The sequence below is a fragment of the Dipodomys spectabilis genome, unplaced genomic scaffold (genome assembly GCF_019054845.1).
Source record: "Dipodomys spectabilis isolate Male_0828 unplaced genomic scaffold, ASM1905484v1 ptg000108l, whole genome shotgun sequence".
In the NCBI taxonomy this organism is placed as follows: Eukaryota; Metazoa; Chordata; class Mammalia; order Rodentia; family Heteromyidae; genus Dipodomys; species Dipodomys spectabilis.
The window spans coordinates 19,236,206-19,261,963 of NW_024870785.1; the positions used below are offsets into that span (position 1 = coordinate 19,236,206).

General features: G+C 48.4%; 1 protein-coding gene across 1 annotated transcript; it reads right to left on the bottom strand.

Annotated features, from left to right (window-relative positions):
• Window positions 1–1,367: 1,367 nt before the first annotated feature.
• LOC122114702 (cartilage intermediate layer protein) lies at window positions 1,368–23,638 on the bottom strand. The gene is made up of 9 exons (XM_042688029.1): window positions 23,554–23,638; window positions 20,916–21,081; window positions 16,995–17,087; window positions 14,257–14,526; window positions 11,939–12,118; window positions 11,255–11,569; window positions 9,757–9,865; window positions 8,084–8,241; window positions 1,368–3,812 (listed from the first exon to the last, which is right to left on the bottom strand). The coding sequence occupies exons 2-9, from the start codon at window positions 20,974–20,976 to the stop codon at window positions 1,456–1,458; spliced, it is 3,543 nt and encodes a 1,180-aa protein (XP_042543963.1). The 5' UTR covers window positions 20,977–21,081; window positions 23,554–23,638; the 3' UTR covers window positions 1,368–1,455.
• Between the last annotated feature and the right edge of the window lie 2,120 nt (window positions 23,639–25,758).

Sequence of the window (25,758 nt, forward strand, 5' to 3'; positions counted from 1 at the left end):
ATTCCCTATGCCCTGCACCATGTTTGTTTATTTAGCATATGGAGGTGAGTGACTTGGGACTTCTGGACTTTGGGCCTGGGGTCTTAAAACCTGACATCACGATTACCTTATATCCAATATCTTAACTTGGCATACTAGAGTTCCAAATTGAGTAAAAAAAAATAAATAATTTGCATTTCAAGTAAAAATATTGTTTATTTCTTTTATTTCACCACCATTTATACTTATAAACTGTGATAGACACCTTGCATATATCTTATGGAGCAGGACCAGAAATATGCTTTATATTGGTTATTTAATTTTTAGCATCAGATTATCATTATTGTAGAGGTGGGCAAAACCATGCAAAAAGAAAAAGAAGTACATTTGCATTCATGTCACAATAGGAACAAACAGTCCAAGCTGTGGGGTTTTACCAGTGGCCAATTTCTTGTGTCTGTCCTTCCTTCCTTCCTACCTTCCTTCCTCCCTCATTCCCTCCCTCCTTCCCTCCTTCTTTCCCTTCCTCCTCCTTTTCTTCCTCCTCTCCGTTCTTCTCTTTCTCTTCCTCCTCCACCTCCTTCTCCTCTGTTTCTTTCTCTCTTTCTCTTTCTTTTTTTTTTTGGTCGGCCGTGGGGCTTGAACTCTGGGCCTGGGCGCTGTCCCTCAGCTCTTCAGCTCAAGGCTAGCGCTGTACCACTTGAGCTACAGCGCCACTTCCGGTTTTCTGGTGGTTTATTGGAGATAGGAGTCTCACGGTCTCTCCTGCCTGGGCTGGCTTTGAACCGTGATCCTCAGATCTCAGCCTCCTGAGTAGCTAGGATTACAGGCGTGAGCCACCAGCGCCCGGCTCTTTTTCTTTCTTTCTTTCTTTCTTTCTTTCTTTCTTTCTTTCTTTCTTTCTTTCCTTTCTTTCTTTCTTTCTTTCTTTCTTTCTTTCTTTCTTCCTTTCGTTCTTTCTTTCTTTCCTTTTTTTCCTTCTTTTTTTGGTGCCAGAACAGGGCTTGAACTCAGGACCTTAGGTTATCACCTGAGGTTTTTGTTTGTTCTTTGCTTAAGCTGGCCTCTACTGTATAACCACAACTCCACTTCTGGCTTTTTTGCTGGTTAATTGGAAATAAGCATCTTGGAGAGTTTCCTGTCTGGGCTAGGCTCAAACTACAATCCTCAAATCTGAGCCTCTAGAGTAGCTAGGATTATGGGTGTGAGCATCAGTGCCCAACTTTTGTGTTTCTCTTTGAAAAAAAAAAAGGCACAAAGGGTCTTTATTTTGTGTTCTTGTTATTTTGTGCCAATCAGAACCAAGAGACAAGGACAGTAAGTAATGAGATGCGAGGGGAAAAAAAAACAAAAAAAAACAAAACCAAGAAGCAAATCGCACCAAAACAGATGAGTTTAAATTAAGGCGCTGTCCATCAATCTCACATGAGGTGGGGTGGGGGTGGGGGCATGAGGAGGATGAAGAAACCACAATGCTTAGTTGTTCAGAGGCTGCTGAGCAACTCCAGAAAATCTCAGGGAAGACACCCCTCCTCGCCGGCGCTGGCCACCCCTGCTTGCCCGCTGTTGCCTCCTGGAAGAGGGCACTCTTCCTTGGCTGGTGCCTGCAGCCGGGGGCTGGAGGTACTGAAAGGCACTCTGGCGGCCCACCTGCCTCTCCACACAGTTAAAGGTGAGGGCCACGCCCACGTTGCTCTTCATGATTCTGGAGGAGCCATCAGACGTGCCATCGAAACACCGGCCAAGTGCAATCTCCTTGGCCACGCGAGGGTCCTGATCGGTGACGGTATAGATGCCATAGTTATGGCCCAGTGGATCCAGGGGTGCCAGCATGGTGTATTCACTGGTGTCATTGTTGACCGCCAATGGAAGATGGTTGACCAGGTACTCATGCAGCATGGAGTTCACACTGGCTCGACGGCAGCTGCCCTGGGGAATGACCTTGACCAGTGTGCGGTCCACACGGTCCTGGTCATAGAGCATCCCACTACACTTGAACTCTAGACAGGCGGATGAGACATTCGGCTGGTCCCTGTCTCTTGTACTCTTCACATCTCGGATTCCATACAGCTTCCCTACTGTCTGCCGGTGGGTGCCCCCCATGTTTCGAGATCGGACATTCACCTCCAGGGGTCCTACAATCTTCACCTTGATATAGCACGCCCTGAATTCCATTGGCTTGGGCCACCATGCCAGATAGTCTTCAGTCCAGCTCATGGGGTCATCTTCATTGAAAGGGACGGTGTTATAATCATACCGATCTCCCTCGATCTGGTAGAAGCGGAAGTGGGCTGCACTAGGGGGTGCCTCTTCACAGGCCCGGAGGTTCTCAAAGGCATAGATGGGTCCATTGCTCTCCTCAGCAGAGTTGGGCCTTGGCTTCGCCATGCTGATCTGGAAAGCTGTCTTTTTAACCCTTGGATCTTCGTGGTCCGTCCGGCGGTACTTGAGCTTGTGAAGGTAGGGCTGAGGGACACCGATCGCGTTGGGGTTGAATTTAGGAGAAGATTCCACTGCTTCTAGTTCCTCCCCAGCCAGGCTTGCCAGGACATAGGCAGAATAAGCATCTGGGGTTTGGTCATCACAGAAGGCAGGCAGACAGGCTCCATTGGGGCCTGTAATGACACTGTCAAAGCGACCCCAGGCCCTGGGGTTGGATGAGAAGCCAGTTTGGGGCTCCAGATTGATCACGGAGACGACGACACCCTGAATTTGCTCACTGGGCAAGAACCTCTCACTCCGATAGGCTCTCACTTTAATGAAGCATCTTCGGCTTTCTGGGACGTCCAGGTTAAAGAGGCGTCTCTCACGTATCTCCATGTTGCCCACCAAGAAAGTTCTCTCTTCCCTTTTGTGCCTCCTTTGGCTTTCAAATTTGAAATCCCCTTCCTCCTCCCACAGCCCCGTGTCTGGGTTGAGCGACCACAGTTTCATGGTGGGCACGTGCTGCGGCATCTTGACCTGGGTGGAGTCCAGGTGCACCTTGACTTTGCCAGCATTAAGTGACTCAGCTGTGATCTCATCTCTGAAGTCCACGGAGAACATGCCGTATGTACGAAGGGGCAGCGTGTCCCCTTCATCCGTGACAAAGTTCAGATCGCTCTGGGCAGCTGTGGCTGTGGAAATATTCCTGGGGTCCAGGAAGGTCACGCTGGCCTGCACTTTGCCCGTATAGGGCTCCCCGTTCTGTCGGTAGAAAGCCCCCGATGGGATTTCCAGTTCAGCCACGGGGTCTTCGCCCACCACCTCTCCCAGGGGGATGATGTTGGTCTCCATCGCATCCAAAGTGATGGGTTCCTTCCGGCGAAGCATCTTGATTTCATGGAATACAGCACTCCCCTTCCGGTTGAAGGGGAGCACTTTGGTCGTATTGACAAACTTCTGCAACCTGTCGACGAACGTGAGCACCAGCCTCTCCGTGTCTTGGGGGACATGGAGGGTGAAGGTGCCCTTGTAGCCCGTCATGCTCACACGATGGCCCCCCAGGTACACGTGGCCAAAGCGCATGGGCTCGCCATTGTCCGCAGCACTGACCCGGCCCCTCACGATGCTCCGGGTCTCTGCACACCGTTGGCAGCTGCACTCCGTGGCCACCTTGGTGGGCAGTGTGTACCCATGGCACTGGATCTCCCGCTCTTCCATTCTGGAGATGCCACAGCAGTTCTCCACTGCATCCCGACACCGGATGCCGTTATCCTGATGCCCCGCACACGTCTTCACAGGACAGCGGCCCACATCGTAGTAGAAGGAGTTGGTGGCATTCTGGAAGCAGTCATGGGGCAGCCGGATGAGGTAGCTCTCAGGGATTGGGTTGCAAGGAGGCTCATCAGGTGCTGAGGAGGAAAGTGGGGGGGGGGGGGTGGTAGCATGTAAGTTTATGTCTTCCACAGAGTACCTCTCTGTCACTCTACCCTCTCCCTACCCCCCCTTTGTTTTGGTGCTGAACTCAGGACTTGGGTACTGTCCCTGAGTTTTTTCTGCTCAAGGCTCATGCTCAACCACTTGATCCATGCCCCCCACTCTGGCTTTTTAGTGATTAATTGGATATTCGAATCTCACAGATTTGCCTGCCTGGGTTGTCTTCAAATCCTGATCCTCAGATCTCAGCCTCCTGAGTAACTAGGATTACAGGGGTGAGCAACTTGGTGCCTAGCCTTTTGTGTGTGTGTGTGTGTGTGTGTGTGTGTGTGTGTGTGTGTGTGTGTGGTGCTGGAGGTCAAACTTGGGACATCATACTTCCTAGGAAATTACTCTACTGTGTCACATTGCTAACCTTCAATGTCACCTCTCTGGGGTTTTATTTGGTTAGTAATTGTGCCTATACTGGGGCTTGAACTCCAGCCTGAATGTTTGTTAGTTATTTTGGGAATAGAGTCTCATAGATTTGTCTGCCTAGGCTGACTTTGAACCTGGATCTTCAGATCTCAGTTTGTTAAGTTGTTAGGATTATAGGTATGAGCCACTGGTACCCAGCTTCGCTTACCCATTTGTTTGGGGTTGTTTTTTTTAACTATTTTTTTTGTCTTTTCTTTTTTGGTACTGGGGATCGAACCCAGGACGTTGCACTTGCTAGGCAAGCGCTTTGCCACTGAGCTACATCCCAGCCCATCGCTTACCCATTTGGATTGCTGTGCCAAAGCATGTAGATATTGAACTAATACTAATTTGCATTTAAATTATTTTCTTATTTTATTAGATTGGTTAATTTGCTTTTATTTTAAACTTAAATTTATTTCTCCTTTATGCTATAGTTAGGGCCATATATATAAAATATATATAATATATTATGTAAAATATAATGTTATATAGTAAGTATATAATCTACAATAATATATTAAATATAATATATAATATATTATATACAACATGTAGTTTTTACTGGGTGCTGGTGGCTCATACTTGTAATTATAGCTACTACTCAGGAGGCTGAGATCTGAGGATCACAGTTCAAAGCCCTGGCAGAAAAGTCCCTGTGATCCTCTTATCTCCAATTAAGCACCAAAAAAAATTGGAAGAGAAGCTGTGGCTTAAAGTGGTAGAGCATTAACCTTGAGTACAAAATCTTAGGGACAGTGCTCAGGCCCTAAGTTCAAGTTCCACAACTGACAAAAAAAAAAAAATCACTAGTAGCTCACACCTGTGATCCTAGCTACTCAGAAGACTCAGATCAGAGAATTGCGCTTCAATCCAGTCAGGCAGAAAAGTCCCAGTGAGACTCTTACCTCAAATTAACCACCCCAAAAATGGAACTATGGTTGCAATGGTAGACAATTAATCTTGAGCAAAACAGCTCAGGGTTATTGCCCAGGCTCTGAGTTCAAGTCCTAGTCCTAGGACCAACACCAAAAAAAAAAAAGAAAAGAAAAGAAAGAAATCATTGTGCCATGGAGGGGAATGATGTAAGAAGTATCACTGATGAAAACATAAACTGATCTGTTGAATTAAAACTCCTTCGTACAACTATTTAAAGATTATAAAATAAATCTTTAAAAATTACTGTACCAGCGGGGTGCCAGTGGCTCACGCCTGTAATCCTAGCTACTCAGGAGGCTGAGATCTGAGGATCACGGTTCAAAGTCAGCCCGGGCAGGAAAGTCCATGAGACTCTTATCTCCAATAAATCATTAGAAAAGTGGAAATGGTGCTGTGGCTCAAGCGGTAGAGCACTCGCCTTGAGCTGAAGAGCGCAGGGACAGTGCCCAGGCCCAGAGTTCAAGCCTCACGACCGAGCAAAAAAAAAAAAAAATAATAATAATAATAAAATCACTGTACCATCTGAACACCAGTGGCTTGTGCCTATAATCCTAGCTACACAAGAGGCTGAGATCTGAGGATCATGGTTCAAAGCCAGCCTGGGCAGAAAAGTCTGTTAAGTCTCCACTTAACTACCAAGAAAGCCAGAAGTAAAGCTGTGGCTCAAGTGGTAGAGCAATAACCTTGAGCAAAAGAAGCTTAGGGACAGTGCCCAGGCACTGAGTTAAAGCCCCAGGAACTGGCACCAAAGAAAGAAAGAAAGAAAGAAAAGCAAGCAAGCAAGGAAGGAAAGAAGGAAGGAAGGAGGAAGAAAAAGAAAGGAAGAAAAAGGAAGGAAGGAAGGAAGGAAGGAAGGAAGGAAGGAAGGAAGGAAGGAAGGAAGGAAGGAAGGAAGGAGAAAGAAAACAATTACTGTGTTAAACAGGGCTCATTCGTGGGATGGGTTGGGAATCAATGCTGGGGTGGAAGGGAGGCTCTACAATTCTGCTGTGACCCCAAATCTAGTTTTTTGTGGTCTGACATCTGTTGCTCAACTTTCTTGGAGCCTGGGTAATATCCATTAATTCTTGCAATATATTTTCTCTTTCTCTGCTTTTTGTTTTGTTTTGTTATGCTTTGTTTGAGCCAATTACTAAGATAATTCTTCTTCCCTCTCAGTTTCCAAAGACAAGCTTCTGATAGGTCTTTTGGCCTTTGTCTCTTCCCCTCCCCCAAAGTTCTCTACTAGAAGCATCTGGGTCACCCTTTCATATAAAGTCCCGTCCATCCCCCACTTTTGTACCTTTGCCCACTCCAGCCCCTAAATTTGCAGCATCTCCACCTCCACACACAGGTTCTCCCTATTCTCTGGGATTAAGTACTGGAGCCTGAACCCAAGACCTCACACTCCCTCCACTTTATTGCTCAGTTGGCACTCTACCACTTGAGTCAAACCTCCCATGCAGCTTTTTTTTTGCTGGTTAATTGAAGATGGTGTCTGCAGATTTTTCTGCCCAGACTGTATTCAAATGGCTATTCTCTAGGTCACAGTGTCCTGAGTAGCAAGGATTACAGGCATGAGCCATAGCACTCAGTGTATAAGGGGTTTAAATTCAACAAGTCAGATTATGAGTACAATGCATCTTGATTGATGTCACCTTTCTATTGTCTCCCCCATTTCTCCCAATCCCGTCCATACTCATCAAGTGGAGCTGCTCTTACCCAGAAATCTCAAAGCCCAGACTCCAAACCCCAGTAAAAAAAAAAAAAAATCACCTTGGGGCTGGGAAGGTGGCTCAGTGGTAGAGTGCTTGCCTTGCATGCATGAGGCCCTGAGTTTAATTCCTCAGCACCACAAACGCAGAAAAAGCCAGAAGCAGTGCTGTGGCTCAAGTGCTAGAGTGCTAGACTTGAACTGAAGAGCTGAGGGACAGCACCCAGGCCCACAGTTCAGGCCCCACAACCAACCAAAAAAAAAAAAAAAATCACCTTCTGGGGTTGGGAATGTGGCTCAGTGGTAGAGTATTTGCCTAATATGAATGAAGCCCTGGGTTCTATTCCTCAGTACCACATAAACATGGGCTGGGAAGGTGGCTCAGTGGTAGAGCGCTTGCCTTGCAAGCATGAGGCCCTGGGTTTGATTCCTCAGCACCACATAAACAGAAAAAGCCGGAAGTGGCGCTGTGGCTCCAGTGGTAGAGTGCTAGCCTTGAGCTGAAGAGCTGAGGGGCAGTGCCCAGGCCCAGAGTTCAGGCCCCATGACTGGTAAAAAAAGAAAAAAGAAAAAAAAACACATAAACAGAAAAAGCCAAAAGTGGTACTGTGGCTCAAGTAGTAGAGTGCTAGCCTTGAACAAAAAAAAAGCTCAGGGACAGTGTCCAGGCCCTGAGTTCAAGCCCCAGGACTGGCCAAAAAAAATTACCTTCTGGCCAGGTGTCAGTGGCTCACGCCCATAATTCTAGCTAATCCAGAGGTTGAGATCTGAGGATCACAATTCAAAGTCAGGCCAGGCAGGAAATTCCTTGAGACTCTTACCTTCAATTAATCACCCAAAATCCAAGTGTGGCTCAAGTGGTTGAGCGCTAGCCTTGAGCACAAAAGCTCAAGGACAGTGCCCAGGGCCCAGGCCCTGAGTTCAAGCCTAGGATCAATACACACACACACACACACACACACACACACACACACACACGTATGCACAAACCCTACCCTCCTCTCCTTCCCCCCCCCCCCCCCCGCTGCCAAAAAAAAGCCCACATCCCTTGACTTCTGTGCTATCTCTGTGTCCCTGAGGGCATACCACAGAAAACCCTGAGTTTTCACCACCAGTCCTGTGGCAGGCCCAGGATCCCTGGGAACCAGATAGGCTTACCTATGACCGTGAGCTGAGCAACGTGGGACTTTGCAGCCCCAGCATCACTCTGTGCCTTACAAAAGTACTCCCCAGCCTGGTCCTGCTGCAGACCTCTCAGTACCAGCTTGCTCTCGTGCTTGTAGAGGGAGGGATCCAGTAGCGTGTCATTGTGATACCTGCAAGAATGGAGAGGTCAAGCCTGAGTAAGCTGCGCATGTTGGGGGGTGGGGAGAGGGTATCCATGGGGACAGTGCCAGGACCAAACAGCTAGGAAGATGGATGGAGGATGAGTTCCTGCAGATCTCAGCATCACTTGTGACATGGCTCACCTAAGAATATTGATTGCACTGGGAGTGGAGTAATTGGGTCTCCCTAGTCCTCCCTCTCCCCCCTCCACACACACTTAACTGGCTGTGCATCCTTGGATGTATCATCTCACCTCTCTGATTTACAAAACAAGAGGAATGAAGCCAGGCAGTGGGTCTATGCCTGTAATCCTAGCTACTCAGGAGGCTAAGATCTATGGGATTGAGGTTCAAAGTCAGAGCAGGCAGAAAAGTTTGCTTGACTCTATCTCCAAAATAACTATTAAAAAGCAGGACTGGCAAGGCACTGTCTTACACCAGTAATCCTACTACTCAGATGCTGAGATCTGAGGATCACAGTTCAAAGCCAGACTTGGGCAGGAAAGTCCCTGAGACTCTTATCTCTAATTAACCACAAAAAAGCTGGAAGTGGAGCTGTGGCTCAAGTGATAGAGCATGAGCCTTGAATATAAAAGCTGAGGGACAGTGTCTAAGCCTTGAATTCAAGCCCTTAGGACTAGCATTAAAAATAAAAATTTAAAAAAGGCAGGCTTAGCCAGGTATTGGTGGCTCTTGCCTATAACCCTACCTACTTAGGAGCCTGAGATCTGAGGACCACAGGACAAAGCCGGCCCACATAGGAAAGTCTGTGAGACTCTTACCTCCAATTAACCACCAGAAAATCAGAAGTGGAACTGTGACTCAAACTGGTAGAACACCAGCCTTGAACAAAAAAAAAGCTCAGGGACAGCTGGCGCCAGTAGCTCATGCCTGTAATCCCAGCTACTCAGGAGGCTGAGATTTGAGGATCATAGTTCAAAGCCAGCCTGGGCAGGGAAGTCTGTGAGACTCTTATCTCCAATAAACCACCAGAAAACCGGATGCACTGTAGCTCAAGTGGTAGAGCACTAGCCTTGAGCTGAAGAGCTGAGGGACAGGACCCAGGCCCAGAGTTCAAGCCCCACAACTGACCTCCCCCCCCACCAAAAAAAAAAAAGTTCAGGGACAGTACTTAGTCCCTAAGTTCAAGCCCCATGACCGACCAAAAAAAAAAAAAAAAGCAGGACTCATAGCACTGGGGTATTCTGGCCTTGTCTGTCTTTGATACAGAAGCATGAAAACTGGAGAAATCTTGTTCTGGGTGTGCAGGTCAGATCCCTGTGAGCAGAGATAGTCTGGAAGACCCCAGCATTGAGATGCCAGTGTGCTTACTGGTGTAGTTTGGGCAGCCTCTATCCCCATTTAAAAGTGAGCATATCCAGGCCAGACCCCAGGGCTTGACTGCTAACACTTGTCTGTTGGTTATTATTATTATTATTTAGACTCAGTGGAAGCAAGCTGATTTCCAAGAAGAGAACTGAGCAGGGCGGCTGGCAGCATACACACCAGAAGTACTTGTCTGGACTGGGCTTGCCCGTGGCCTTGCAGCACAGGGAAACACTCTGCCCGGCTCTCCGTGCTTTGCTCGCAGGGTTCATCACAATGTAGGGAGTCTCTGCGACAGAAGATGGGAAACATTTATTTATTTGTGCTTTGTTTATTTGTTTGTTTAATAACAGGTTCTATAGAGTTGTTCTCTCAGGTATTTGTTGGTGCTTAAGTTGAATAGCTTCACCCCACTCTGAGTGTTTCCTTTCTTTCTCTTTCCTTTCTTTCCCTTTCCGTTCCTTTCCTTTCTTTTCCTTTTCTTCCTTTCTTTCCTTTCTTCCTTCCTTCCTCTCCCTTTCTTTCTTCTTCTTTCTTTTCTTCCTTCCTTCCTTCCTTCCTTCTTTCCCTCCATCCTTCCCCCCCCTTTCTTTTCTTTTTTATGCCAATATTAAGGCTTGAACTCAAGGCATTGCACTGTGGCTTGGCTTTTTTTAACTCAAGGCTGGTGCTCTACCACTTAAACCACATCTCCACTTCCACCTTTTCTTTATTTCTTTTCTTTTTTTTTTTTTTTGAGGGGGAGGGGGTTGTTAATTGGAGGTAAGAATCCCACAGACTTTCCTGTCTTGACTGGTTTCAAATCTCAATCCTCAGATCTCAGCCTTCTGAATAGCTAGGATTATAGGTGTGAGCTGTGGGTGCCCAGTTTGAGCTTGTTTCTAGAGGAACTAGATTGGAATGGAGTTTTCCCCATCACACCTTATCTCAGAACCTGTTTGTGGGGCTTCTCAGGCATAAACTGAGTGGGACAATGGGGAATCCAAGAAACCTTGTGTCAGCCATGATTCCTGGGACAGAAATGGCTGTTTGAATAATGTCATATTCATGTTTGATTGTTCCTAGCAGAGTTTTTGGCCAGTCAGTGCCAGTTTGATCTCCCAACCCCCCTCTCTCCATGATCTCCAAACCTCCTAAAGATAAGTTGACAGCAAGGGAGCAGGGGGAAGTAGTGGCTCATGCTTGTAATCCTAGCTACTCAGAAGGCTGAAATCTAAGGATTATAGTTCAAAGCCCCAAGCAGGAAAGTCAGTGCTATTCTAATTGCCAATGAGCCAGCAAAAAGCTGAAGGTGGAGGTGTGTTTCAAGAGGTAAAGCATCAGCCTTGAGCAAGAAAGCTATGGGAAAGCATCTAGCGCACACGTATGCACACAAGTGTCCACACACATACACAAAGTGACTAGGGAAGAGCTCATCCTTTAGGGAGCCAGACCTATCAATGTATGGGGGAAGAACACGCCATCCAAAATATACACAGCAAGTGCAAAGGCCCAGAGACAGCTATATTTGCAGAAAAGTTAGGAGGCATTGTGGCTGGAGTAGAGTGGCTGCATGTTGGGGGGAATGTAGGAACAATGAGGGAGCCCCCAATGATCTAGGGCCTATGGACGATAGTAAAGATTTGGGTTTTCTTGGCATAAGCTGATAAAGCTAGCACTGAGCACACCACAGAGTTACCTGCCCTGGTGAATTCTGCGTTGACAGTGGCTGTCTTCAGGCTGGTCTTTGGCATGGTGAGCACAATAGGGGCAAACTTGACCTTGGTGACCTTCAGGAGGCTTTTGCCATCTGGACACAAGCCGGGGACTTGGAACCTGCCATCACTGTCTGTCCGGGTGAGCATCTTGGGTGTCTTGGTCAGCAGGTAGACGGTAGCCCCTGAGGTAGGGGCCCCCCCAGGGAGGGAGATAACCCCATGAAGCATGAAATCCTGGCACATGCAGGCATCACAGTCAGCATTCGCCTGCCCCATGGAGCAGGTCAGGTCACATGCTGTTGGACAAAGAGCCACGTCAGCTAGGCTTTATGGATTCTGACCCAGTCCTCCACCCACATTCCAGACTCCACATCCTCTCCCTTCCTCCTTAAGCCTTTGTAACCCTCCTTTGCTTGCCTGGGTGACTAATTCCTGCCCATCCATCCAACTTAGCTCAGGATACCTCCTCCAGCAGGTCTTCCTGGATTTCTCCAAGCTACAATCTCTGACCCAGCTCTGTGTTCCTATGCTACCCTCATTATCTTCCATCACAGCCTCTGATGATATATGCTGAATTAAGACTAGGTGAGAGTGAATAATTGGATTCAGGCTAACCCTCTAACCCACCACCCTTCCTTGTCCAGTGATAGGAGGGGGCAGGGTACCTCTGCAGGCCTGGCTCACGCAGAGCTGGCCCTCTTCTGTGGCCTCAGTGCACATTGACACGGTCTCTGCCAGGCAGGTGCGTGTGCGGGTCTGGACTCCGGTGTGACCACAAGCCGCTGAGCACTTGCTCCAGGGAGACCAAGGGCTCCAGATGCGCTCCACGTCTCCACGCAGGGACCCTGAAAAGTGGAATTGACAGAGAGATGTGGCTTCCTTTCCCTCCCTAAGGGACTGGGTAGGGAAGTCTGAGCCAGAAGCTGGTGAGGAGAGACAGGATTTCCATTTCCATCATGGATGACATTGAGAGTTATCTTTATCTCAGTGATCCTCCCCAAATAGAGAAGTCCAGAGCTTCCAGAAGCAGCATCAACTCTAGACACTATGTGGAAAAGAACTTTTTGGGTGAGGATGGGAAGGAAAGACTGGGAGAGAGCGAGGGAAGGAGTAATAACCAAAAAGAAATGTACTCGTCACCTGACTTATGTAATTGTAACCCCTCTGTACATCACCTTTACAATCACAATATTTTTTTTAAAAGGAGAAGCAGAGTCTCTAATTTGCACAAAGGAAGATAGACACTAGTGGCTCATTGCCTGCAATCCTAAATATACAGGAGGCTGAGATCTGAGGATTGAGATTCAAGGCCAACCTGGACTAAAAAGTTTATGAGACTCATGCCTATAATCCTAGCTACTCAGGAGGCTGAGATCTGAGGATCGAGGTTCAAAGCCAGCACAGGCAGGAAAGGCCGTGAGACTCCTATCTCCAATAAACCACTAGAAAACTGAAAGTGGCACTGTGGCTCACGCAGTAGAGTACTTGCCTTGAGATGAAGAGCTGAGGGACAGTGCCCAAGCCCAGAGTTCAAGCCCATGACCAAAAAAAAAAAAAAAAGAAAGAAACAGTTTATAAGACTCTTATCTTTCATTAGCCACCAAAAAGACAGAAGTGGAGCTGTGGCTCAGTGGTAGAGCACTAACCTTGAAGGAAAAAGCTAAGCAAGGGTAAAAAGCCCTGAATTCAAGCCTCAGTGCCAACACACACACACACACACACACACACACACACACACACACACACACAGAACCTATGAAGATTTACTATTACCTCTGTTTTACTTGTGAGAAATCTGAAGTTATGGGAGCTTGAGAAAACATGTCTAAGAACACAGTAGGATGTACAGTAGGATGGAGATTCGAACCCCAACAGCTCGGCCCTATCCAGATTCTGTGGCCCTTCCAACTGCCTTACTCCAACTCAGCACAGCAGGCTGGCGGAGAAAACCCATGAAGGCTCACAGTCTAAGGATACTACTTGGGTTTCTTTTGTTTTGTTTTTCTTTCTTTTTTTGTCAGCCCTAGGGCTTGAACTCAAGGCCTGGGCAATGTCCCTGAGCTTCTTTTGCTCAAGGCTAGCACTCTACCACTTAAGCCACAGTGCCACTTCTGGCTTTTTCTGTTTATGTGGTACTGAGGAACTGAGCCCAGGGCTTCATGCATGTTAGGCAAGCACTCTACCATTAAGCCACATTCCCAGTCCTCCTCTTCTTCCTCCTCTTCCTTCTCTCCCCCCTCCTACCCCCTTCCTCCTCTTTCCCTCTCCTCCTCCTCCTCCCCCTTCCTCCTCCTCTTCCTGCTCCTCTTCTTCTTTCTCCTCCTCCTCCTCCTCCTCCTCCTCCTCCTCCTCCTCCTCCTCCTCCTCCTCCTCCTCCTCCTCCTCCCTCTACTTGTACTAGTCCTGGGGCTTGAACTCGAATCCTGGGCATTGTTGTCCCTGAGCTCTTTTGCTCAAGACTAGCACCCTCCCACTTGAGCCATATTTCTACTTTCTTTTTTTTGGGGGGGGGGATCCGGTCGTGGGGCCTGAACTCTGAGCCTGGGCGCTGTCCCTCAGCTCTTCAGCTCAAGGCTAGCGCTCTACCACTTGAGGCACAGCACCACTTCCGGCTTTTTTCTTTTTTCTTTTTGCTTATGTGGTGCTGAGGAATCGAACCCAGGGCTTCAGGCATGCAAGGCAAGTGCTCTACCACTGAGCCAACTTCCCAGCCCCCATATTTCTACTTTCTGCATTTGTTTTCTTGGTAATTGGGGATAAAAGTCTTAGGAACATCCCTGCCTGGGCTGGCTTCGAACTAGGAAACTCAAATCTCTACTCTCTGATTAGCTAGGATGACTGAGCTATCGGTGCCCGGCTACCACTTGGATTGCATTGCAGAGTCAAATGCGTGCCTGGGAGTCATGTTCAGGTCCAGGTTAGGCCCATCTAAGGTTGGAGGGGGGCCGAGATGGGGTGGGGTGAGGGGGAGTCCCACACTCACCTGGTGGACAGAGGAAGCGCACAGTGTAATTGGAGCAGTTCTGGCCAGGCCTCTGTTCCTGGTTGAGGCACCAGAAGCCCTCTCGGGGATTGCCATGGACCACTTGGCCATTGCTGCCTGCAGGCATCCAGTCAGTGGTCCGGGCCTCCAGCCGGAGGGGCCGGGCACACACTCGGTCCCCGTAGTAGAAGCGAATGGCGTCCAGGCGCTCATAGTCACCCTTCCCGCCTGGGTGGTCGATGTTAAACCACGCTGTCCACTCACCAGGACCTGATGGGACAGATTGGGGGAGAAGCCATTGCTGGAGTGACAAGTGACAGCCGGTCCTCCTTTCCTGTTTGATCCTTTGAGAATCTTCCCTGGACCTGCTCATCACCCCTCCCCATCTCTTTTGGGTTTTTTTTTTTTTTTTTTTTTTATTGATTGACTGATTAATTGATTTTTTTTGTCACTCATGGAGTCTGAATTCTGGGCCTAGATGCTGTCCCTCAGCTCTTCAGCTCAAGGCTAGCACTCTACCACTTGAACCACTGCACCACTTCCAGCTTTTTCTGCTTATGTGATGCTGAGGAATCGAACCCAGGGCCTCATGCATGCAAGGCAAGCACTCTACCACTGAGCCACTTTCCCAGCCCCTCTTTTGTTTTTTAGTTGGTCATGGAGCTTTTTTTTCTTTTTTTGCTCAAGACTAACGCTCTACCACTTTGAACCACAATTCCACTTCCAGTTTTCTAGTGGTTAATTAGAGATAAGAGTCTCAAGGAGCTGGGTGCCAGTGGCTCACACCTGTAATCCTAGCTACTCAGGAGTCTGAGATCTGAGGATCATGGTTCAAAGCCAGCCTGGGCAGGAAAGTCCATGAGACTTTTTTTTTAATTGGTTGTGGGGCTTGAACTCTGGGCCTCCATGCTGTCCCTCAGCTCTTCAGCTCAAGGCTAGCACTCTACCACTTGAGCCACAGTGTCACTTCTGGTTTTCTGAATGGTTTATTGGAGATAAGCGTCTCATGGACTTTTCCTGCTTGGGCTGGCTTTGAACCATGATCCTCAGATCTCAGCCTCCTAAGGAACTAGGATTACAGGTGTGAGCTACCAGCACCTGGCTTTGGAACACTTAAATCCAATTAACTATTAAAAAAGCTGGAAGTGGACCTGTGGCTCAAGTGGTAGACTGCCAGCCTTGAGCAAAAAATCTAAGGGACAGTGCAAAGGCCCTGAGTTCAAATCCCAGGATGGGGACCAAAAAAAAAAAGTCAGGTCTGCTCTGGGACACAGTTGGGCATCTGCTTTCAGATATAGCAATGGCCTTCTGACTAGAAGCTGTGCGATTGATTTTTTGTTTGTTTGTTGGTTGGTGTGGTGCCTGAACTCATGACCTGGATGCTGTCCCTGAATTCTTTTACTCAAGACTAGTGCTCTACCACTTTGAACCACAATTCCACTTCCAGTTTTCTGGTAGTTAATTAGAGATAAAAGTCTCATAGACTTTCCTACCCAGGCTGGCTTTTGAACTGCGCTCCTCAGATCTCAGCCTGCTGAGTAGCTATGATTACAGGTGTGAGCCACCAGCACCTGGTTTCACCAGCCATTTCTCTAAGGTGACTTGTCCTGTACAATGCCAACTCCTCCTTTCAAGTCCTCATGGTCCTGGAAGAACTGGTAGCAATTTCCTGGCTGGTTTCTACCTCAAGTCTCCTCATTACCCCATCCTCACCCCTCCCAGACAGTATATTCTTTTGCCATACAACTTGGAACACGCCACTTCCCAGTGTAATTTGTATGTGTGCATGTGTGCACATGCGCACGCATAAACACGTGCATGTGCATGTGTGTGTGGTCTTGGGGCTTGAACTCAGAGTCTAAGCACTGTCCCTTAGCTTCGTCACTCAAGGACAATGCTCTACCACTTGAGCCACAGCTCCACTTCTGGTTTATTAGTGGTCAATTGGAGATAAGAGTCTCATAGACTTTTCTGCCCGGGCTGGCTTTAAATCATGAGCCACCAGTGCCAAGCCATAAAATTTCTTGTTTTTTCTTTTTGTTGTTGTTGTTTGTTTTTTTGTCAGTTGTGGGTCTTGAACTCTGGGCCTGGGTTCTGTTCCTGAGCATTTCAGCTCAAAGTGAGAAAGCCATAAAACTTCTTAGCAAGGACACAGGGTACTGGGGATCTGAGCCCTGCTGGTCTCTCCTTCCTCAGACCCTTCCCTCCCCACCAGCTTGGGCTCCAGGTCCTAGCAAGCTCTGTAGCTTTCCTGGAGTATGTTAGACACTTACTGATTCTGAGCTGTCTACTGAGTCTCTCTGCCTGGACAAAGATGGAGGCCTAATGCCCTGTATAAAAGTGGGTTTCTGCCCAGTCACACCTGTAATCCTAGCTACTCAGGAGGCTGAGATCTGAGGATCACAGTTCAAAGCCAACCCGGGCAGGAAAGTCCATGAGTCCACTCTTATCTCCAGTTAACCAGCACAAAGCTAGAAAAGGAACCGTGGCTCACTAAAGTGATAGAGAATAAAAGCTCAGAGACATTGCCCAGGCCTTGAATTCAAGCCCAGGACCAGCTGCAGATAGAGAGATAGAGAGATAGATAGATAGATAGATAGATAGATAGATAGATAGATAGATAGATAGATAGATATAATAAAAGTGGGTTTTCCCTGGCTTTAGAGACTCACTTAGCAAGTGTAGTAAAGCACCCCCCCATCCCTTGCCAAGACCTCCCTACTCCAGGGAGAACTCACTCTCTGGGGGCTCAGCAGGCTTGACAAAGGTGTTGGAGGTCCTCTTTCCAGGCTGGATTCTTCTCACCAACGGATTGAGCATCATCTGCCTCCCTGAGAGCCAGAAGAAGAAGCTGAGTAAGAATCTGGGACTAATCAGAGGTGTTGCATGATGAGGGGATACAGTATGGTATGGAGATGAAACCTGAGTTCAAATCCCCACTCTGCCACTTCCTGCCCCTGTGCAATCTCAGAAAGGCTTTATCCTTCTGAGTCTTTTCCCCTACAAAATCAGGATGCATTAGCAGTCACTGTTTCATCCGGTCTGAGGCAACCCCCAGGGTGATAATTAACGGAAAGAGACCTGACATAAAGCCACCAGGTACATGTATGATGAATGGTCCCCTTGTCAATCTCACTCTGGAAATGAATCACCAGTTACTACTGGACTGGCATTCTTGCTTTGGTCTAGGTCTATTCTTCTGGGCCCAACAGAGCCTTATCTGTAAAATGCAGAAGATAACCCCACCCCCTAAGGATGATTGGCAGGAGGATCCCATGAGATGGATGTGAACATCTCTGAAGTGTAGAAAAGTAAGGTTGTGAGATCTGCAGGCTTTGCCCCTTCCTCCCTGTGGAACCTGGGGCTAGCTAGCTACTTAACCACCTGGCCCACCATTCTCCCAGACCCTGTGAGGACCAGGATACCTCTGGCCTAAAAGGATTGTGGGAATTACAAAGGCTCATTCATGAAACCAACTTAAAACAATGCCTATCACTGGTGGCACACACCTATAATCCTAGCTACTCAAATCTGAGGATCCTGGTTCAAAGTCAGACACATCCAGGGCTGGGAAGGTAGCTCAGTGGTAGAGCACTTGCCTTGCATGCATGAGGCCCTGGGTTTGATTCCTCAGCACCACATAAGCAAAAAGAAGAAAAGCTGGAAGTAGCGCTGTGGCTCAAGTGGTAGAGCGCTAGCCTTGAGCTGAAGAGCTGAGGGACAGCGCCCAGGCCCGGAGTTCAGGCCCCACGACTAACCCCCGTCCCCCCCAAAAAAAGTCAGACACATCCGTGATATTCTCCCCTTTTCTTTTTTTTGCTCACTTGTGGGGTTTGAACTGTGGGTCTGGGCACTGTCCCTCAGCTCTTCAGCTCAAGGTGAATGCTCTATCACTTGAGTCACAGCATCATGTCCAGTTTTCTGTTGGTTAATTAGAGAAAAGAGTCTCATGGACTTTCCTGCCTGGGCTGGCTTTGAACTGCAATCCTCAGATCTCAGCTTCCTGAGTAGCTAGGATCACAGGCATGAGCCACTGGTGCCTGGCTACATCTGTGATATTCTTATTTCCAGTTAATCAGAAAAAAGCCAGAAGTAGAGCTGTAACTTAAGTAGTGGAGAGCCAGTCTTGAGGGGGGAAAAAATCCCTAAGGGACAGCACCCAGATCCTGAGTTCAAGCCAAATAAAAATAAAAATAAAAATACATGAATATGGCTGGGGATGTGGCTTAGCGGTAGAGTGCTTGCCTAGCATGCATTGAAGCCTTGGGTTCCTCAGTACCACATAAACAGAAAAAGCCAAAAGTGGCAGCGTGGCTCAAGTGGTAGAGTGCTAGCAATGAGCAAAAGAAGCTCAGAGACAGTGCCCAGACCCTAAAGAACAACAACAACAATATCTAGCAGCTGGGAGCTTGTGGTGCATGCCTGTAATCCTAGCTATTCAGGAGGTGAAGATCTAAGGATCATGGTTCTAAGCCAGCCCCAGCAGGAAACTCTATGAGACTCTTATCGCCAATTAATCACAGAAGTGGTGCTGTGGCTCAAGTGATAGAACACTAGCCTTGAGCAAAAAGGAGCTCAGAAAAAAAAAAGCCTAGCAAAGAGCCCATGCTGAATGCATTAGCACCCCCTTCACCTCAATATTAGGTACAACAAGTGTTCACTTCTCTTCCCTTGGCAGTTGTCTGGCATTGAGCATTGAGACCTACCCTTCTGAGAAGGGCTCAGAGTCTTAGCACAGGGTCCCAAGGCCCAGGGAAACTACAGCCCTACTTCATGGGAGGAAAGCTGCAGAGAGCTTAGTGGACAATAAACTCCCAGGCAAGAAGCCAAACCAGAATTCTCGGTGCTGCTTAATTAGGGTGATAGGAGCTCTTTTAATCAACCTAATCCGATTTCCCTTCAGATCGCTGAATGGTAATCATCATCATCCACAGCAGCTGGCAGGGGAGAAAATGAGACAGTGGCAGGCACATACAGAGCTCAGAAGCCTTTGTCTCTGCAGCTGAGCCCGCCCCCCCGCCCCAAGCCTATAAGGCAAACAGCTTTAAGAAAGGCTTGTGAGCATGTTTTGCATTATCTAAGTGTGTGCTTGGAAATCAGGAGAGGGAGGTGAGGTGGGAAAGTCATCTTTCCACCTGGCAGATTCTATTTGTTCTTTCTAGACTTCAGCATTATTACCAGAGCGGGGTGAGGGCAAGGACCCCGAAGGTATTCCGATCTGTCTGGGAAATTTGACTGTAAGGTCTATAATGAGACTGAGCTTTAGGCCAGAAGAATTTTTATTAAACTAAAAACAGACCAAGCCCCAAACCTGCTTCCAAGAACTCAGTGGTCCCCTATAATTCTCTTTTGCTTTGGCTGCCTGGAAGCTTAGAGTTAAATTTATTTCTCCTGGGTGATAATCTTCCTATGGTTCCACCTCACCCCCCTTCCCGCCCCCCCCCCCAATGATTGTTCATTCCTCTCTTTATTTAAAACATTCTGTTCTGTGAATTTGAATATTGGGAATTCAGATTTAGGGTACAAACATTGTATAAATCTATCCCATAGTTTGATGCCAGTGGCTCACACCTGTCACCCTAGCTACTCAGCAGGCTGAGATCTGAGGATCGAGGTTCAATGTTAGCTCAAAAAGGAAAGTCCCTGTAAGACTCTAATCTCTAATTAATCATCAGAAAACTGGACATGGAGCTGTGGCTCACAGTAGTACTAGCCTTGAGCAAAAGAACTCAGGGACAGCCGGGCGCCGGTGGCTCACACCTGTAATCCTAGCTACTCAGAGGGCTGAGATCTGAGGATCACGGTTCAAAGCCAGCCCGGGCAGGAAAGTCCGTGAGACTTATCTCCAATAAACCACTAGAAAACCGGAAGTGGCGCTGTGGCTCAAGTGGTAGAGCGCTCACCCTGAGCTGAAGAGCGCAGGGACAGCACCTAAGCCCAGAATTCAAGCCCCATGACCAACAACAATAACAAAAAAAAAAAAAAAAAGAACTCAGGGACAGCACCCAGGTCCTGAGTTCAAGCCCCACACCAACAAACAAAAAATCAATCCCACAGCCTCTAGTCAGAAGGCCATTGCTATATCTGAAAAGAGAGGTAAACTGGGTCCCAGAGCAGACCAGACTTTTTTCTTTTTTCGGTGCCCATCCTGGGACTTGAACTCAGGGCCTTTGGACTGTCCCTTAGCTTTTTTATTTTGCTCAAGGCTGGCACTCTACCACTTGAGCCACAGGTCTACTTTCAACTTTTTTAGTAGTTAATTGGAAATAAGTGTTCCATAGCCCAGCGCTGGTGACACACACCTGTAATCCTCACTACTCAGGAAGCTGAAGTCTAAGGATCATGGTTGAAAGCCAACCCAGGCTGAAAAGTTCCTGTGAGACTCATCTCTACTGAACTACCAGAAAACGGGAAGTGGAACTGTGGCTTCAAGTGATAGAATACTAGCTAGGGACAGCACCCAGGCTCCCAGCACAAGCCCAACAACTGACAAAAGAGTCTCATGAACTTTCATACTCAGGCTGTCTTTGAACTCTGATCCTCAGAGTTCAGCCTCCTGAGTAGCTAAGATTACAGGCTTGAGCCACCAGTGCCCAGCCAGACATGACTTCACTGTAATAAGTGGAAGGGAGGAGAGACAACAAATATTTAGCCTGTACCCAACACCGAGGTGACTTCCAGGACCAGGAAGGATAACATCCAGGCTTTGGTTCCCCCCATCTTCCTCTCAGGTCCTGTGGAGACGTGGCAGGAGATGGGCAAGAGTGCTTCACAGAGGCAGCTGTCTCTAGAACATTCCCTGGGAAGTTTCTCAGATCCAGTGACCTGCAAAGAAGCAAAGCTTGTCAGATCCCCCATTTCAGAGTTACAGCTCATGGCTCAAGCAGAAATATCTCTTCGCCTGTCAAGGATGGGCGGGCCACACTCGAGTCTTGTGAAAGCGACATTTGCTTGAGTTGCAAGATATAGGCTCAGAGTCTGAGTTCAAACATGTTCGATCCAGGTTCCATCCCTGGGCCCAACAAGCTCCAATATGGAACAGGGGCATAAGGGAGAGGGGAGGGGAGGGGGAAGGAGGGGAAGGGAGAGAGGAAAAGAGGAAGGGAGGGAAGAGGAAGAAGGCAAAGAAGAGAAAAGAGGAGAACAGAAGGAAGGGGAGGAAGGAGTAGAGGGGAAAAGAGGAGAAAAAGGAAAGAAGAGGGGAGAAGAGGGAAAGGGAAGAAAGAAGAAGGGAGGAAAGGGGAAGGGAAAGGAGGGGCAGGGAGGGGAAGAGACGAGGGGAGAGGAGAGGGGTAAAGAGGAGGTTCTTTACCAATGAAAGAGAACAGGGTTCCCTCCTCACAGCCTCTAAATGGCTTAATGACTTTTAAGATTCCACTTGGGGAGCTTTTGCTTTGTGTTTCCCCATCTTTATTGTTTTGTCAGTGGTAGGGCTTGAATTCTGGGCCTAGGCACTGTCCCTGAGCTCTTTGGCTCAAGGCTAGCACTCTACCACTTTGAGCCACAGCCCCACTGCCAATTTTCTGGTGGTTAATTGGAGATCAAGAGTCTCACAGACTTTCCTGCCCAGGCTAGCTTTGAACTGCTATCCTCAGATCTCAACCTCCTGAGTAGGTAGGATTACAGGCGTGAACACCCAGCTTGGAACTCACCATTTTACACGGAAGGGGGATGTATATGAAAGCTATGCAGCCCTGTCACCTTCTCACCCCCCACAGTGGCCCTTCCTAGGACAGACAGGCTTGGGAAGTGCAAATATAGCCACACTCACTCCAAGAACACATTCCCAGATGTGCACGGGCCGCAGCTGGAACACATTCTGGTTTGTTTGGGGCCTGGCTGAGTCTTCCATGGCCAGGAGCCAGTGGAGGGAAAGCAGACAGGGTGCACTGTGAGACGCCTGAGCCCCCCAATAACTAAGCATGATATTCGGGGTGCAGGGATGCAGGGAGAATACCAGGCCGGGTAATAGGGTGGCCCAGGCACACACTTTGCTGCACATTTCTTTTTTTTTTGGGTCCGGTCGTGGGGCCTGAACGTTGGGCCTGAGCGCTGTCCCTCAGCTCTTCAGCTCAAGGCTAGCGCTTGAGCCACAGCGCCACTTCCGGCTTTTTTCTTTTTGCTTATGTGGTGCTGAGGAATCGAACCCAGGGCCTTATGCATGCAAGGCAAGCGCTCTACCACTGAGCCACCTTCCCAGCCCTTGCTGCACACTTTTAATTCTTCCCCCCTCCCTGAAAGCTCTGGCCACCCCAGAATTGAACCCATTCTTGGAGATTCAAGATTCAGCACCTTTGCCGGGTGCTGGTGACTCACACCTATAATCCTAGCTATTTAGGAGACTGAGATCTGAGGATCATGGTTCAAAGTCAGGCCAGGCAAACAAATCCCAGAGACTTTTATCTCCGTGTAACCATGAAAAAGCCAGAAGTGGAGCTCAAGTGGTAGAGCACTAGCCTTGTGCAAAAAAAAAAAGAAGAAAAAACCCAAAACAAAGCTCAGGGATAGCTTCTAGTGTCTGAGTTCAAGCCCCAGTGCTGGCACAAAAAATAAAAAATTTTAAAAATTCCCTTCAATCCCCAAAGTCCAGGGTGTGGTAGAAAAGAGGAAGAATTCTCCTTTCTGGAAAAAGATCCAAAAGCACTTGGGACAAAGGAAGATCAAAGCAACCCCACATTGCATATTCCTTGGCCCTAAAGCCACTACAATCTCCCCCATCCACCCCCTCCCCACACGCCCGTTTCTCAGCCAAGGAAGTAGCACCCTCCGCTAGCACAGGGGTCTCCCCTCCAAGTCCGATCTCTGAGCAGGGAGCAAACTGGGGATCCTCAGCCTGGATAGCCCTCAGCCTCATGCTTCTGCAGGGCTGAGAGGTCAGAGTGAACCCTAAAAAGTTTCTGGAAAAACCATTTCCCATCTGGCAGCACATGGAGAGCTTTCTCCACATCCCGTTATTCCTGCACTTCGTTCCCCAACGCAAACTCCTTAAGGGGGACTCTTGAACAATGTACACGCACACGGACTGGCTCACTCACATGGGAAATGCAGGACCCCCTGAGGTATGAAGATCCAAAGTGAGGGCCATTTGGGGTTTGCGAGGGTTGGGGGGGGAAATGTCTTGATCTCTAGTGGGGTAGAAAGAGAACTTCAGGCGAATGGAGAGAAAGAACACTCCAAAGCACAAAGTGGAAATAAGGAGTAGGGAAAGGGGGAAGGTCAAAGAAACGGGGTGTCAGGAGCAGCTGAGCCAGGCAGTGAAGAGGAAGGATGAGGAGAGGGACTAGAAGTGGGGCTCACCAGGTCCTGAGCACGACTTGGCAGCGGAGGGGGTCCAAGCTTTCTCCTGTCCTGCCGCCCGGGCAGCGGGCCTTATATAGCACAGCTGGTGGCTCAGCCCGTGGCAGTTAGCCACAGGAAACAGCGCAGAAATCAGAGCTGAGTGTGAGCTTCCCTCCCCTTCCCGTGGTGTCCCCTGCAGCCCTTACAGGCCATATTTCCCATCCAGACCCTGGGGGTGTGGGGATGGAGATTCTGCAGAGCCTGGAGGTGGCCCCAGGTGGGCGGCTGCCTGGGGCTCCACACACCAAGCCAGGGAAACAGGGATCAGAAGGTGGGCATGGCCCTCTGGGAAAAGGCCAAGGGAATTCTACATCTGGGCAGCATTTCATGGCTCAGGCATAGTATGTCCTTGCCTAAGCTTTGCTTGCTGACTGCCCCCCATTCCCCTGGCCCCTATTCTCCCTTGTGGATAAAGGGCTGCGTGTGTGTGTGTGTGTGTGTGTGTGTGTGTGTGTGTGTGTGTACTCCAACTCTTTCAGGCTACTTTGACCTCATGGATGGTGTGTATTCAGCCTCTCTGGCCTCTGAGCTAGCGATCAGGGAACCTCAGAAGGAATAAAGGACAAAAAAGATGGATTAGATCTACCTTGCACCCTACCCACTTCCATCCAGGTGCCTTCCTATATCCAGAGGGACCACAGAACCTCAGGATATGGATTTCCAAGACTCTGCCATATGCTCATCTATGTGCCCAGGAGTCAGTATGTGTCTGACTTCAGCCTTTCCCCACAGGGAGCCTGAGCAGTGCCCTGTGCTGCCAGGCTGCCAGGTCTCTCTCTTGACCCAAGCATGAGGCTACCTGTGTCCTGGGTCGCAGATCTCTAATCTTAGCATGCATTAGAATCACTAGAGAGCTGTTAAAATACAGACTTTTGGATTCCACTCCGAGTTTCTGATGCAATGAAGCTTGAGATTTTTCTTCCCTCCCCTCCCCTCCACTTCCCTTCCCTCCCTTCTCCCCCCACCTCCCTTCCTTTCCCTTCCACACAGTACTTGGATTTGAAGTTAAGGATTTGTGCTTGCTACACAAGTCTTCCATCACTTCCAGCCATTTTTTGTTTTAGTTATTTGGGGGGATGGTCTTATTTTTGTTTTGTTGCCAGTCCTGGGACTTGAACTCAGGGCTTGGGTGCTGTCACTGAGCTTTTGTGCTCAAGGCTAGCACTCTACCAATTCAGCCACACCTCCGCTTGGGTTGGGGGGGTTGTTTTGTTTTGTTTTGTTTTTTACTGGTTAATTGGTGATTATTGATTGTAGAATAGAGGCCCCAGTTGGAAGCAAAGGATGAAAAGGGAATGCACTAGGGACCAGAGTGGGAACATCTTGGTCCACAGGTTCAACCAACAAGGCCTAAGCTTCCTGCCTTGTATCTGCTCCTAGAGGTAGAGGCCTGGGCCTATGGCCCAGAGGACCACTCTTTCCACATACCCTCACTGAGCTCCTTTTCAGGGCAAGCAGGGTTAAGGCTGGGCACTGGAAAACCATCAGAAGAGAGATATACCTGAACTCAGAGGAAACATCATCCCATGGCAACAATCCCATCACACAACAGGGCTAGAGATCCTCATGCACATGTGCTTGTACCAGGGCCTTCTGGGTCTATGCATCCAGTATATGTACAAACAGGGGATTAGGAACTCTGTCTTCTCTGAGCATTGGTCGCCCTGGACAGAAGTAGCTGGAGAAAGGATGATGAGTAGCACCTGGCTCCGAGCAGACCCAGGGCACAGATCTGCTTTGCTTTCTTTCCTAAAGCGTGGCCTCCTTTCCAAGCCACCAGCCCTTGGCCACCAGGCCTGGAATTGGCTCCAGCCTCGTCCAACTTGTCAGAGTGAAGTCACCAGTGCAAAGCTGTGGCTTTGACACAGATGTCTGAGTTGACTGAGGCTTACGGGAGCTCTGCTGGTTTGAGGATGACACAGACAGACAGACAGAGAGACAGACAGCAGACAGACAGACAGACAGACAGGCTGAACCACAAGAGCCAGAACAAAAGGACAGGAGAAAAACAGAAACTTGGAAATCAGCCTTCTAGTTCTAGCTCTGTTACATTACTGATTCTTCATTTTTCTCTTTCTTTCTTTCTTTCCTTTTTTCTTTCTTTCTTCCTTTCTTTCTTTCTTTCTTTCTTTCTTTCTTTCTTTCTTTCTTTTTTTCTTTCTT

What these genes read in the sequence shown, in the direction of transcription:
- LOC122114702 (XM_042688029.1), bottom strand. Translation starts at nt 20,976, where the DNA reads ATGGGGGGAACCAAAGCCTGGATGTTATCCTTCCTGGTCCTGGAAGTC. An exon ending in GCGCTTCCTCTGTCCACCAG is followed by an intron (nt 12,119 to 14,256) that starts GTGAGTGTGGGA and finishes TCCACTTTTCAG; the next exon opens with GGTCCCTGCGTGGAGACGTG. An exon ending in CGTGAGCCAGGCCTGCAGAG is followed by an intron (nt 11,570 to 11,938) that starts GTACCCTGCCCC and finishes TTTGTCCAACAG; the next exon opens with CATGTGACCTGACCTGCTCC.